Below are 15517 nucleotides of genomic sequence, written 5' to 3'. Positions count from 1 at the left end.
TATGCTTAAGAGTGATGATTGGGAAGTAGCTTCAAACATCTGAAATGCAAGGGAAAGAGTTATCTATTGACATGGTCCTTTGGAAAAACTCCTCCTGTATTTGGCCCTTCGGCAAAACCTAAATGAAATGATAAACTGGTATGCGTATTGCTGCATTTGCCCACCACATCTATCTTATTTTATTAGATTTCTTATCCCATCCTTCTTCCATGTAGTTCACAGCAGTGTTACATGCTTCTTTTCTTCTACCCCAACCCCAATTTTATCCTTACATTTATTTATTTATTTATTTTATTTATATCCCGCCCTCCCCACTGAAGCAGGCTCAGGGCAGCTCGAGTGGTGGATGAGGCAGTGAGTGTGATAGTGACCAACACAAGGTCACCCGATTAGTTTCATGGCATGGCATTGCACGTCCTTCCTTTCCCACTGATTCACCCACACTAATGAAATTTATTATAAGCATCATGGGGCAAGGATTTACAGACTGGGATTTAGGTTGAAAATAAAATTGGCTAGGCAGAGGGGAACTTTTTCTTCTGTAGGAGGCTTCAATAGAGCATTGCCTGTGTTTTGAGCATTACGCCACTGGGGAGAGATTAGATGACCCTGGAAAGAGGCCTCTTCTCTCCCCCTCCCCCATTCCGTTTAGGTTAATAAATACTGCAGTGCATCTAGACAGCTCTTGCCAGTGCTGTTAATGGTAGCCATAGTTCAAATCATTTATTCAGGCCTTTGTTGAAAGGCCACTGAGATAAATCTCCAGCCCCATCTGCCCCTGAGTCGTAATTGCAAAGGCTTGCATTCTCTGCCCTTTTCCTTATTAGACTCTGGGAGCACACATGTTAATCTTGATAAAGATCTCTAGAGCCCGTCTGCAGTGATGTAGGAGGTGAGAGGGGGAAGGCTGTGACAGATGTGTGCTTTTGTCGAGGGCGGCTTATAATCCTCTAGCTGTTCAGTTTTTAAAATTGAGAATTGTGTTGGGTAACAAATTTTGTACAATGTTGTGTCTCTCCAAATGCATAATGGAGACTTCAGTTACAGCTGTCTCGTCTCTTTGCAGAAACTGTCTGTCTTGTGAGTCTAAAGATACATTACTGTCTCTCTGATCCCACCAACCTTCCCCTTCTTTCTCCCAGGAGAATTGCTGAGTCAGCCCAGGCCAGAGGGAGTGACTGAGATCATCTGCCCCAAGAATGGAAATGAGCGAGTGAACGTGGCTTTGGTATATCCACCAACACCAACAGTGATCAGCCCTTGTTCCAAGTGACCTGGAAATTGCCTGCCTTGGCCCCTATACATAAGGACACTCCAGCACCCTGTAATCAAACAAGCCCTTACCAAGCATTTTTGGAGATATACAGCCCAGAGATTATTCTGATTTGTTTTTAGGGGCCTGGACATCGCAACTTGGGAAATAAAGGTATAGTGAAATCAGTGTATCTTCTTGTGAGTAGAGAATATTTGACCTTGGTGGTCTTGTTCTGTGTAGGCATTGAAGCTAAACTTCAGTGTTTCGTGAAGGTTATTTTCTTTTAGGGAACTTGTACCTTCAAAGTAGCTGTCTATCCGTGGGCTACAGATGTATGCTTGTACTTTCTTTTTGATGAAACGTCTCAGCTTGCCGTAATTCCACATGCTCTGAGATCTGCTTGCAACATTTGCTCTGAGCAAACAGTGACAGGGTGGGATGACCTAAGTGACAGCAAGTTCAAAAGCTACTGGTGTTGTCATAACCAACATAACTCTGCCATTCTAAGCAGAGTTACACCCTTCTAAGCCTTCCATGGACTTAGAAGGTATAACTCTGCTTAGGATGGTGGTGATTGTGTCTTCATCATATCTTACTGGAGTACAGCAGAAAGAAGCTCCTCAGATGTTGTCATTTTCCCCACTAGGTGGGCAAATTCTAGTACTCAGTTTTTTAAAAAAAAGTTCCATCTGGGATAAAGGAGGATGGGGGCAACCAAAAGGGTTTAATGTGGGGTTGCCAACCCAGGTGGCACCTGAAATTTGCTATTGCAGTTGATCTCCAGACAATATCAGTTCTCCTGGAGAAAATGGCTGCTTTGGAGGGTGGATTCTATGGCATTTCGCCCTGCTGAGGTCTCTCTCCTCTCCAAACTCCACCCTCCGCAGGTTCCACCCCCAAAATCTCCAGGTATTTCCTAATGCACAGCTAGCAACCGTAGATTAATAGGAACTAGTGTTTTGAGTGGGACATGCTCCAGAGAGGTTCATATGTTGAAAGGGATTAAAAAAGGTAAAGGTAGTCCCCCTGTGCAAGCACCAGTCATTTTCAACTCTGGGGTGATGTTGCTTTCACAACGTTTTCATGGCAAGCTTTTTTACGGGGTGGTTTGCCATTGCCTTCCCCAGTCATCTACACTTTCCCCCCAGCAAGCTGGGTACTCATTTTACTGACCTCAGAAGGATGGAAGGCTGAGTCAGCCTTGAGCCGGCTACCTGAACCCAGCTTCCGCTGGGATCGAACTCAGGTTGTGAGCAGAGGGCTCTGACTGCAGCACTGCAGCTTTACTACTCTGCGCCACAGGGCTCTTTGGATCCTCAAATTAATTGTATTTCATCATTAGGTGTAAACTGGTTTGGGAATTCTTTTGGATTAAAAGACATGATAAAAATCAAAGACGCAGATTCTATCACTGAAGAAAAAAGAGTATAGTAACCTGACAGTGTATTAAAAATGTTCAGGACATTGAACCACAAGGACAGACTTTGTTGTAAACTTGTCCGGTACATATAAAACAGCAGATGTCTCCTGGTTTTCTTTTGTTCTCTCACAGACTTCACTAAAATTAGTAGAATTGTATTGGCCACAACAGATATATTTCAGGCTGAGTACAAGCAAGATGTTACCATCATGCCCTTATAGCAGGGGTGGCCAACAGTAGCTCTTCAGATGTTTTTTGCCTACAACTCCCATCAGCCCCAGCCATTGGCCATGCTGGCTGGGGCTGATGGGAGTTGTAGGCAAAAAACATCTGGAGAGCTACCGTTGGCCACTCCTGCCTTATAGGATTACTTCCTTGGGGCATTTTCCCCACTAGGTGGACAAATTCATGAAGGTTATTTTCTTTTAGGGAACTTGTACCTTCAAAGTAGCTGTCAGAATGTGTTATCTGTCAGGTTGCTGTAGGACTGAGAAAACTGTACCTTGGTCTGTTTCAGCAAGAAAGTGGTTCACATGACAAACATGAGACATGGCTTAGTTCTACATACTTTTGTTTCGAGTTACTTTTGTTTCTGTCAGAGGGAATATAATAGAATGCATATTCAGCACTGTAAGTATTATAACCCACGGGAATTTTTCCCTTGTCCTTTTTTAATGTGCAGGCTAAAGGTAGGGTGTGTTGAAAGCTACACATTGGACTGGGCACAGTTCTAAAGTCTGGCTGGAACTGATCCTTAACACCATTCATGGGTTGGAGTTGTGCATCCACAAGAACTCTCTGCAGCAGTTTGCTGAAGCAGGCAGTGCAGTGAAGAGTCCCCATCCTAAACTTTCCTTGAACTTTTGCGTTCACTCTGCTCTGAAGCCTCCAGATGGTTGTAATAGCCTCGCCATGGCGGCGATGCTCTGGGACTGAGAAATCTACAGACCTGTATTGTGCACTTGTTTGGACCTGTTGATGAATGTAAGATTGTGCTGTTGTCATTCAGATGTACCCGAAAGGAATATCTACTGAAAAGGAAATATTAAAAACTTCCTATGGCTATTCCCATGCAGGTAAGTTTTTTTAAAAAATGATTGCAGGATTCCTCAGGGCTAGCTTCTGTTTTTTGTGGGCTTCTTGCCTCATCCTGGGCAAGTGAGAACATCCTGATCCTCCTTAATGTTGTCTCTCAACTGGCTTCTTGAGCAGCTGAGAAGGCGGGCTGAAGATTGCATTCAGTCCAGACCATGGAGTTGTCAGCCCTTCAGCTCTTTTTGGACCCCAGCTTTTTGTGGTACAGTGCCAACATCTTCTGGTCATTCCAAAAGGATATTTATACAAAACTTATTTAAAGACCTCGGTCCCACATAATATACTCATCACTCATGGACCATTATGTATGAATGAGCCATCATAGAAAGAAGTGGCTACATATTTTCCAATGGTCCAGTGTCAACCCCAGTAGTAATTTTCAGTGTTGATAGTTCACACTTTCAGCTCAGAGTTTTCAAGTGTTGGTAAAAAGTGAGGAAAGAATAAGTAATAGACACAGATGTGTGAATAAGCTCCAAAGGACAGTGACGTGAAGTGGAATGGAATCTGTGTAGCAGCAGTTAAATCGAGTTGTCCAATTAAAATCTTTCTTCTAGCAAAGTTAACTCTTTCATTTGTTTACAGGCTCCTTTCCCCCACCTTAGAATCACAGAATCATATAGCTGGAAGGGACTCCCAGGGTCATCTAATCCAATCCCCTGCATAAAGCAGGAAATTTACACATACCTCCCTACACACTCTGAGTGACCCCTTCTCCAAAGATGGCAAAAATAATAATTTAAAAACCTTCCAGGATCCCTGGCCAAACTAACCTGGAGAAAAATTGCTTCCTGACCCCAAAGTAGCAATCAGCATTTCCCTGGGTATGTAAGAAAGGACTATGAGAACTAAGCACTGATGCAGCCCTTCCTGCTCTCTCTCACAATCTGCCTAAGTTTACACAATCAGCATTAGTGTCAGATGGCCATCTAGCCTCTGTTTAAAAATTTCCAAAGAAGAAGGGCCCACCACCTCTTGAGGAAGCATACAAAAACAGGCAGTAACAAAGCGGAATCAATTTTCAACATGGAGTGTGCTTCTGTTTAAAACTATATGAGAAATACATGTTTCTCCAAAAAACGTTTTAAATTCGTGAACAGCTAAATTAAGTTTAAATCTCATGCATTCCTAACACCACATATCATTAGGGCCATCAACAGAGTCAAGAAACTTGCTTAATAATCTTCCTTTGAATGGATTATCTGATCAATTAAGCAAGTTAATCAACACTGCCATCAATTTATAGAACATTGTGCAAAACTTAGATAGTCTGCCCAATAGCTTATAAACATCACTTTAAACCTGCATAATCTAGATGCCTTTTTTAGATACTGAAATAATCATAAGAACTTAAGTAAATGTTTATAGTTCATTAATAAAAAGGACATTGAATGTTTTCTTTTTAATTGACTATTACGTAACTCACTAACTCCAAAACAACCTTGGTCAGATTGGGATAGCATGCTCTCTGAAGAATAGAGTTCCCAACTACCTGGAGAAAAAGTGTCCTGTCTCTTTAATGGAGCTTAATGGGATGTTATTTACCATGTGGCGGAGTTTACTTCCATGCCATGAAAAACTTCACCTGCCCATTTCTACAAATTAAGCCTCTGTTATTAAGGTAGGGGACATTTTTCTCCTGGCCTTTGGGCAGCCTTGCTGAACTAGCTTCACAGATTGAGTGTGCTGTATCTGGCAGAGCTTTTGGAGAAACACACTGCAGAAGTAGCCACAAGTCCTCCCCCCACAATTGTTTAACAATTTAAATTGTCCAGTATTTTTCTGGCAATTTTTCTGCTTATCTGTTTATGTCTACTGTTGCCAAGGACAGGTTTATGTATTTATTTTTTATCTTAAATTTATTTCAAATTTAATTTTTAGATTTATATCCTGCCCTATCCTGCAAGCAGGCTTAGGGCAGCTTACAACAATAAGAGTTAAAATAATATCATAAAAACAGACATTACAAAACAGGAGCAGCACAGTAAACTGTCTTACAGACATAGGCAGTAAACAGCATGTGGCTGATGGCTAGTAGCATAACATAACACCATAATGGTGAAATGCTGGGGGAAGTGATGACTTTCAAAGGATGCCTACTGGATTAATTAAAAGCCTGGCGGAAGAGGTCTTACAAGCCCTGTGAAACCTTGATAAGTCCCACAGGGCCCAGCTCTCCAGTGGGAGCTCATTCCATCAGGTAGGGGCCCGGACCAATAAGGTCCTGGCCCTCGTTGAAGCCAGCCAGGCATCCTTAGAACCAGGGATTATGAGAATATGTTGAGCAGCAGACCTCAGAGCCTGGGGGTGGGGTGGGATTCATATGGGGAGAGGCGGTCCCAAAGATTTATTTAAAATTTATTTAGCTAATTTCCATTCCACCCTTTCCCACAAAGGACTTAGGACGGAGTACAACATATTAATAGGAACAATAGTAAATCATAATAATTAGCTAAGAAAAACAACCATTAAAATAATAAAATCCATTAACTATAAAACTATACAATTTCAGCAAGAGGCAGCTCTGGTGCAGCAGTGGGCCCAAAAGAAGATGGGGGACACAACAAGGGAGGCTAGATTAGATGTATTATGGATGCCTGGTTTGACCACGGTTACAAGTAAACTTAGTAACATTCCAGTTGGACTATTTTAATGTCCTCCATAAAGAGCTCCCTTTGTGTAATGTCTGGAAGCTATAAATTCAAAATGTGGAGGCAAAAATCCTAACAGAAACCTACTTCAAGGAAAATATAATTATTATGCCAGCTCCACTATCTGCCAGCTTGTTTGTTTCCAGATACAATTAGAAGGTCTGGTGCCTGCTCCCTTAACAGCCTTACAATGACAGGGCTAGAGACTTGCTTTAAAAAAATGAAATCTGGGCATCTAAAGAACCTGATAAGATTGTTACAACATCAAAACAATTTATCAATTTCTTTTAAAAAATGTAAGCTCCCTGGTGGCATGGAGTGAGAAACCTGCCATGTGGGAACCCCACTGCCGCTGTGCTTTATTGGCAACTGCTGCAACAACTGGGGAAATACACCATCTCATCCATGTATGGAAAACACTCATGTCACAAAGTTCTCCTTTAGGGAATAGTTACATGACAAGTTCATAGCTGAGAGAACAGAGATAAGACTTTAGAGCACTCCCATAATTGAGCTGGCTCTTCTGATTGAAACAGCTAGTAGGCCTGTTTTCATTACAGCACAGCAAAGCCAATTAATGCCGTCTTGAAGATTCACAAAAGTTATGAGCCCCATGAACTTATCTGCGCTCAAAAGGCTTAGAAGAAAGAGCAACGTCCCTCCCAAAATACACAAGCTTTCCTGCCTGATCAGCTGGAGACAGTATTTGCTCACCCCACATGAATAGCTGTTATATAAAAGCCTGGGTTAATACAGTGCCAAGCCTCTAATATTGTAAATTATATCATGCTCTTTGGGACAGATTTCACAACCCCATGACATTGTTCCCTCCCCCCGGCATCTTCCACACTTCAGTTAGTGGGTGAGATGCCTCTTCTCCACTCACAGAGCACCTACCACCTCCTACACCTCTCACTCTCAGGTTCAGGGTTACCAGTAGGTCAGGCTGTCACACTTCACTACTTTTCTAGTCTCTTTTAAAACCTCTAGAAAGTCATGACCATTTCACCTCTCAGGTCTTTCCTCTCACTCACAGAGCCATCAGCAGAGTAGCCAGCCTCCTTTAATAAACGGGTCCTTGTTCAACCATTTCACAGAGTTATTGTGGTTCGGGACTCATACATTGGTTGATTCACATGCTGCCACCATTTATTCTATCCTAATTATATGAGAGAGGGGGGAAGACTGAGATCTTCACTGGTGTGTGTGTTTCTTTTCCTCAGACACACAGCCCAGAGAGTTTAAAAAGGAGTTAACATTTATTTGAGGTTTGAACACAACATTGAAGAAAGGTAGAGGTTACAATGTTTCTTTCCCTTCTAACTTCAGAACGGTTTCGCTGTTGAAGCATTTGGGGATCTTTTGTTACAAATTGACTTTTCTTTCCATTAAGCTTTAAGTTGCTCTTCACCGCAATATCACTCATCCGATTTACCCTCTAACTCCCTAACTGCCAAATCTCAACAGCTGTTTTCCAACTGTCAATTCACCAATATTCCCTTCGTTCCCATTGGTTGCTCCATGGTAGAGACAGAATGTAACCTGTCACACTGGGGCTGGGGGAAACAGAATGTTGGATCTTCAGACTGATAGGGCTTCAGCTTGCTCTAGGGCCAAGAGATGTGTGGATCATTGTGTAAAGCTGTTGATCCTGCTCATCTTACTGTTTCTGAAACTAAAAAATAATGGGAGCTTTAGTTTGCCATGGACTGTTCATCAGTTGTTTAGATAGCAGTTGTTCTATAATCTTTGCTTGCATTTGCCACCTGTATTCAGTTTACTATTAAGCAGGGGGAAAAAACCCTCTCTTCCTGTAGAAGTGTTGTGTTTCCTTTTTTGCTTGCTTAGAGGCAGATTGGAAGGCTGAATCCCACCTGTATCTTCAGTGCAACTGAGAGGAGGAGGGGGCAGGAAAGGTAGATAAATCCTTCATGCTAGAATTGTAATACTACAGACTACTTCTTTAGAAGGCTTGGATCAGGAATCGGCTTGGATATTGAATGTAAGTTTCCCCAAAGCTCCTTGAGGTTTTCTTTTTTTACCCCTGGAAAGTGAAAATAATTCCTATGGGATGTGAAGGCAAGTTGCTTTACAAGAAACAGGAAATGGGCTTCCCTACTTACCTTCCTCGTTCTCATTGTTTAGGTTAGGTGTGGAACTTGCCAATGATGGCTCCTCCTCTCCCATCTGCTCCCTCTGCTACTTTGCTTGTTTTGCTCAGAGCATTATAATGATTCTCATGGCCGCTGGTTTTGTGAGGGCTCCTGCTTGAGTTAACTGCAACAGTGGTTCATCTGTAGTACAAAGGCAGTAGGCCAGGAAAATCTGCTTGCTTAGATAACATGTAGAAAAGGAAAAACTAGGATGATGCTGTCATCTCGTCCTAGTGGCTATATTACCCAAAATTGGGGGAATTAGTGAAACAGACAAAGGCTTATGAGAGAGGAGAACAGCAAGATAGCCACCTGCTTTTATGGGGATTTTCCCCTTGGAGAAACTCAGAAATAAATCAGGCAGTGGTTTAACCAAGGAAGTTTTTTTTACTGAAAGAGGAAAAACCAATAAACTGCACACATACAGAAGTAAAAGCACACGGTTAAAAAAAATACACAAGCTATTAGAAATACAGGCTGGGGTGCGAACGAAAGGAGTTTGTTGGGGAAATTATAGTTACCAGTCCAGAACAGCTGAGATCAATGGATGAGGGGGCTATGAAACAAACCAGTGTATCATGGGAAGGACCCAAACATATTTTCGGGTAAATTGTCAATAGGTGCCCAAGATACACACTTTGCATGGGGCAAAGCCTGTCCAGTTATAGGGCAAAACGCAACCTCAGGGCATGGGGATGTGCTTGTCCCTCAGAACAATGATATGATGGGACTAGCTGGAAGTAAATCAATGCATTGGGAAAAGCTGAATGGGGTTCCCAGGAACTGATCTGGAGGAACTTGTGATATTTTGCATGAGTGTAAGTAATGGCTGTTTGATAAGGTTATCGAGTGTTGGTATAATCAAAATAAAGGTGTTAATATTTGGAATAATGTCTTATTATCCTTGTGCAGAGGATGGGGAAGGCTATTAGGTTTTGAATAAGCTATTAACTTGGGCAAATAAACCAGGAGAGAAGTGATGAGATCATGTCCTGGTAGAGACTGTTTCTTCAGAGAAGTTCATTGTTGTCATGTGCATGGATTGCAAGGTGGGGAAAGGTTGTTAGTAGTCATGAACATTTCACCTTTGAAAATCATTGCCCAAACATGTCTCTGGGCTGTGTTTGTTGGACTCCATTTTCAGTGACACCAGAACCATTTTGGTTCTAACTGCAGACTGGGTAGTTGCCCGAAATGTGATTGTGGGGTGCTTATTAGGATGAAGGGTGCTTGGTCTTTCCCTCTCTGGGTGCCAAGCTCTCCCTTCAGCAGGAATAGGGGCCTGGGGCTAACAATCCCCCCCCCCCCATGAAGGAGATACGATGCAGTCATGTGACTTCATTTCATTACATAGTTAAGAGATGGCTTCTCCAAAGACTGAGAAGACAGGGGGGTGGTAAAGGAAAGAGGAACGAGTCTGAAGGCACTGTTAGATCTGGGGGTTTCAGAGCTTGTTGTGCTGCAGAAGGTTACATGTACAAGGACATGAACCAAAAATAGTAAAAATGACCAAAAAGAAAGCCTTTTAAAAAACTGTACTGCCATGGCTATGCCCAGAGCAGACTGATGACAGCGGTCACTGTATCTGTTGGGGCTGTAAAAAGAGCAGATGGGGTGGAGAAAGATGTCAGCTTTATCTATTGGGGCAGGTGAGATTCAAAAACAAAAGTCAAAGAACAGAAAAATGAAAACAAAGCTAAGAAGCAGTGGAGGTGAGCAGCCAAGTCTGACCCAGGCTTGCTGTATTTTCACCAGTTCACTTGAATTTCTAGTCAGCAATTTGGCATCTCCCATGCTGTGTTAAAAAATTTAAAAATAAAATTCTTCATGGGGGGCAGAAAAGGAGCAGCCTGTCACTCAAGCACTCTATTCTAATGGTAACTCTTCACTTCCCATATCTAATTCTGCTGCACTTGGAGAGATGGGTTTAAGTGCAGTCCATCACAACATCTCTTTCTATTTTCAAGCTAAGAAACAGCAACTGTCCAAGGAAATGGTGGGAGGGATGAAATGCAGGATCTCCCTCCTCAGCTCTGGCTCAACACTCTGACCACTACATTTTGTTGGCTCTCTGCAGTCACTTTACTGATGAGTGCATTTGAGCAGCTACTGCATCTACTTAGCTTGAGTCTTAAGTGCCATGGATAGCCAAGGAAGGACGTTAACAAGCAGGGAGATATACTAAGAACAGACCTTGGCGGGTGGGAGGAAGCTCCTAATCTTTTTCATGAGGTGAAGAATCTTGCTATTCAGAGATGGTGCTCCTGTGCTAACAGTGCTGGCTGGAGAATGTTTTTGATTTGAGGCTTCTTTTTTGTAAGCATACTCTTTTTTTTCTTTTTAGTTTTCCCATAGGAAGAAGCTAACACTTCTGTGGCTGCGTTGTGCTGTAGAAAAGGACACAGGATCAAAACTGGAAGACACCTCTTCTTCTGAAGGATACTTTCCCAGGGACTGAACACATAACTTAACAAACCCAAAACTGAAACAATTTTTAAAGTAATATATTAACATGCAGAAGAAAGATGGACTTGGAAGACTCATCGCTTGACCTTCAGCCTCAGGATCATCCTCTAACAAAGAGCTGCTTGCCAGCCAACAGAATGGGTTGAAATGCTTCTCAGGGATTATGTTCATTGTGTAGTTGAAAAAGCAACAACTGCAGTCACAATCTGGGGTACTCCGTTTTCAAGTCTGTCTAATGTGAAAAGAGGGGTCACTTTGCTAAGTTCACTGCTGTTCAGTGTGGTTGTTTGGGTTTTTTTTAAAGCATCAATCTTTATTTTTGTAATATGCAAGTTTTTAATTATCTATGCAGTTTAAAGTTTGAGTTCATACTGGGTACAAAGTGAAGCATGGAGATTGTGCTAGACCGCTGCTGGGTCCTTAACTTTGTTGTCAAAATAACGCATGTATGTATCATCACCGTTAAAATATCACACACCCTTACACAATATATACGTCAGTTTTCACTGCATTTATTGTACAGACTGCTTCACCAACAGTAGCACAGATTCTTCTGGGATTGCCTTCACGTTCCCAGCTGGAAATTCCTGGTTTGCAAAGGTTGAGATACAAAATCTAGTATGGCAGGCAGTCCACTACATCATTGGCTGGCTTTTTATAGTGCTAGATTGGAGGATGTCCTTTCGTTTGAGAGCCACAACACAACAGGAACGAGAAGGGCTGTAGCACAAGTTGAAAACTAATTTGTGGCAGATCCATATGGTGGAGAGCAGCAAAGCAATCCTGAAATCATGCATTCCAGAAAGTCCCCCTGGGAAAACAAGCCAGGGAACAAAACTGAGCCAGCAGCAGGATTGAAGGCAGACATCTCTCAGCACTATAGTGCCACTGACATCTTTAAGAACTGTTAAGTTTCAGAGGCTATTTGCAAATAATGGGCAGCCCTGAATCGGGGGGTTACCATGGTAAATTGCAACAAAGAGTAAGCTTTCTCCTGAAATGGACTGGGCTTTGTTTTGGTATATTTAAATCTGGAATCAGAAAACTAGCAAGATTAGCATTTCTGATTATAACAGATTTTACCCTCTCCAGTTGTTTGTTGCTCTTGACCATGAATCACATCAACAAGTCAACTGATTTGAATCATCCCAGGGTTGATGATCCATGTTTTGTAGAATGCTGCAGCTTAGTTTCAAAAGACGAAAGTCGGTGCACCTTCAGTGGTACCTGAGTAGTGGAACTTCTGATCTCTCATAGTGGTTTTACAGCTCTCTGGTAACATTAACAACTTTGCCCACTGTGGTTAAAGGAGATTGTATTAATGCGTCCTAGACAGGAAAGATGGAAGTGTGATACGTGCCATTGCGATTCTATGTAGCAATGCATTTGGAAGTGTTTAACCTTAATAGATTGGTTTGGAACCAACTATAGAAAAGCAACAATCTTATGAATAGTTCCACACTTAAAATGTTAAGGTGTTACTCTGACACTTAACCTAAACAACCATTGTGTTTGATTTAATGAGATCAAAAATGGAACTTGCATAATCTACAAACATGTCTTAGGTCAACAATGAGATTTTAAATCCTAATAGTTAATTTCTGTTGTTGAAATCTGGTATTTTCTCTAGGGCAGTCCAATTGACAACTCTGCAGATTTCTGGCTATTTCTAATTGCACTTTTCTGTCTGTTGGATCTTGTGGGTGATTTCAGATCTACAGTAGGAATTCAAGTGGAGTCTTCTGAGAGACTGGTTGGCTTTTCAGTTTGCATTCCTGATGGCTAGTTAGTATTAAGGATTGATAAGAGTTTCACAGATTTCAGTGAACTTCATTTTAATGAAACTGACCAAGCATCTGAAATACACTGTTTTAGATTTGTCTTAAATTGGATCCAACCAATTTGGTCATTCTCTGGTAAAGTGCCAAAACAGTAATACTGGTGGTGGTTACCATTTTCAGATTACTGAACTTCTGCCAGAAACTTTATGGGATAATCCATAGAATTAAGATGAAGTATCCAGATATACTCCTCCTTTGATACAACTTTCCAGATAACGTTATGGTCACCCTCAATTTGTCATGTCACCCAATCTTTGGGCCACCTGCAAAGGCCAGTTTTCACCCGTGATTCAAGATTTATCCATTCCCTACTGGAATTCTAGAACTTTGGTTCCTGCTTGGTTGGGGACCATAAAGACATTCGGCATCATTGTGCAGTAGGGGCAGAGGCCAAACTTTTGTTTCCATATATGAAAACATTTAAGAAAACACAATTAAAAAATCCTTCTTGGCTATGTGCCCACCTGGAGAGAGGAAGGATGGCTAGGTCACAATGGGATCCTGCTGGGATGGCATCAGTGGAAGGCCTTTGCCAATTTTCCTGAAAAGAGGATGAGGTTTTTGCTTCATTAGGTGCACACACAGACACACACACAGTCATTCAAGCAGTTCCTTTTAAAATGGCTGGAGAACTGCCCTTGGAATCAGTCATGTTTTCTATTCCTAGGTTTGGTGGCAGGAAAAGCAGTTTCCTGGATTTCCATTGCAGTGCTGCCAAAATGAATATTGGTATTCAGTTCCTCAAAAGGTTTGACCTGACTTTCTGATTCACTTCTGAAAGGCCGCGACAGGGGTGTTCGTATTACACAAATGAGACTTTGGTCAGCAAAGGCTGTGGGACTTTACTTATGGCTGTCTGTCACTCCATATTACAGGCATTTTTTTTTTACAAATAAAACCCCCTATTCTCACCAAACACAAACCTGAGAATAAAAATAATCTTTAAATTTGCCTAATTGCTTTCAGTTCCTTTGTACCACAACTGTAATTTTCTTTCTTTCTGTTCATTCTTTCCCTCTGATTATTTTGGCATTAGAAAATGAGTCACTTGGGTACCACTGGGTATTCCTTCTAATTCCTTACCCATGGATTCAGAAATAGCACACTGCATTTTTCCTGTCCTCATTCTCATATCAGTCAGCAGACAGAACAGGCTGTGCCTCTGAATTCTATAGCAGAGCTAAATCAAAGGGTTTTTAAAAGTACCTTATTATCATGTCCTAACAGAAAGCAATGCCCCCCCCCAGCTTATTTGTGGGGAAATGGCTGAGGGTACTATGCTGCCCCACCCTTTGAGGTCCTGATCCAAATGCCTTCTTATGTCAGATTTGTAAAACCAACTTGCAGTGGTTTCCTGTCTTTCCTGCCAACCTTTACAGTACAAAACATAAGAGGCAAGAATAGCATTAATTCCCTCCATAGGACTGGCTCAAGCCATGCTGCAAACACACAATATATAAAGAAGTCTTTTCAGGGTAGCATCCTCAACTTTTTCTGGGCCTCTGGAGATAAGAGGAAGATTTTTTGAATTAGTCACTACTTTCCATCCTTACAATTGGCTATTTATGGAAATCTGTATCCTAAGCAGACAACTACCTCTTCTGATTAAATATTCACACCTACAATGCTACGTTAGCAAGTCCAAGCTTTCCATGGGTAGTAAAAATGCCAAACGTCATGCCCATGTTTCACATAATGGAGATATTCTCACAAAACATCCACTAGTAAATGAGAACTGAGGTCTGTATCACTAAATATAAACACAAAATGCTTCAGATTTTCTAGCTGTCGTTACAGACCTATAGCTACAAGGAGTGTCTGAGGGCAACTACAGACCCCTGATTTACCAGCTTTTTATATTTAAAAGAAAGTCTGTATCCTTTTTGTTTCAGGAATAGACATGAAAATGTGCAATGAAATTTTGTCCTGAATGCCTGGGAAGGAATGAGAGCAGGGAAATTACTGGTTAGCAGGAGCTGTTGGCTCACCCCTTCCTGCCCAAATCGATTATCTTCTGCTCTGTCCCATCACCTTTTCCACCTAGGCCTTTTTCTCCTGTCTTATTCTCCCCTCTTTAATGTCCACAGTGATGAGAGAGAACATTGCGCAGAAAGCTGGAGGCAGGTTTATTCTATTTGGGGTTCACTTTTTCTGTTTGCAGTAGGGTATTTGCCTCAGGAATGTGTGAGGCTGGGATGGGGAGGAGCAGAAATATTACAGCCCAGTCTCATCCTGGTACCTCTTTTGAATCGGTAATTGCAAACTTCCTTGATGCACCTTGCCTGTATAAAGGAAGGCATATCTCTGAGCAAGTGCAGATTGAACAACCACTGTTAAACTCCTGTCTTTCTTTACCCCTGCTTCCTATACATTTGGGTTTAGAGCTAAAGAAGCATAATGCTCAGGTAGGTTTAAATTCCAGAATGTTTTACAATGGGGGAAAAAACTTCACCATTTCTGGCTAAGATCCTATATTAGCGGTATACCCAGTCCAGGTCTTCATACCTTAGGATTTCGAAAAGCACTGTGTTCAATGCTGCAACCTGGTCAGGGGATTCCCAGAGGCATCAGTAGCTGCTTTTCCCAGGTGTCTGGGGTGGGGGGAACTTCATACAGCCAACCTTGTCAATTTTGGC

At 41.9% G+C, this 15517-nt stretch overlaps 1 protein-coding gene across 3 annotated transcripts in view; it reads left to right on the top strand.

The window, feature by feature from the left end:
* The window catches only part of MFHAS1 (multifunctional ROCO family signaling regulator 1), a 68817-nt gene extending 54986 nt beyond the window's left edge, over positions 1-13831 (top strand). Inside the window, exons 2-4 of one of the 3 annotated variants that reach the window (XR_009555316.1) lie at positions 1143-1426; positions 3358-3751; positions 10919-13831. Coding sequence is in view for 1 of the 3 variants with exons in the window: in XM_060236960.1 (XP_060092943.1) it covers positions 1143-1273 (131 nt within the window). In the remaining 2 variants the exon portion in view is untranslated. Of the gene's footprint in view, positions 1-1142; positions 1446-3357; positions 3752-10918 lie in introns of those variants that run through there. The other 2 variants (XR_009555317.1, XM_060236960.1) reach the window with 2 other exon arrangements.
* The last annotated feature ends 1686 nt before the right edge of the window (positions 13832-15517 follow it).

This window comes from Heteronotia binoei, chromosome 4 (genome assembly GCF_032191835.1).
Source record: "Heteronotia binoei isolate CCM8104 ecotype False Entrance Well chromosome 4, APGP_CSIRO_Hbin_v1, whole genome shotgun sequence".
NCBI classification, from domain to species: domain Eukaryota; kingdom Metazoa; phylum Chordata; class Lepidosauria; order Squamata; family Gekkonidae; genus Heteronotia; species Heteronotia binoei.
Note: the sequence above shows the minus strand (reverse complement) of the source record. Positions and strands in the feature narration are given on the sequence as shown.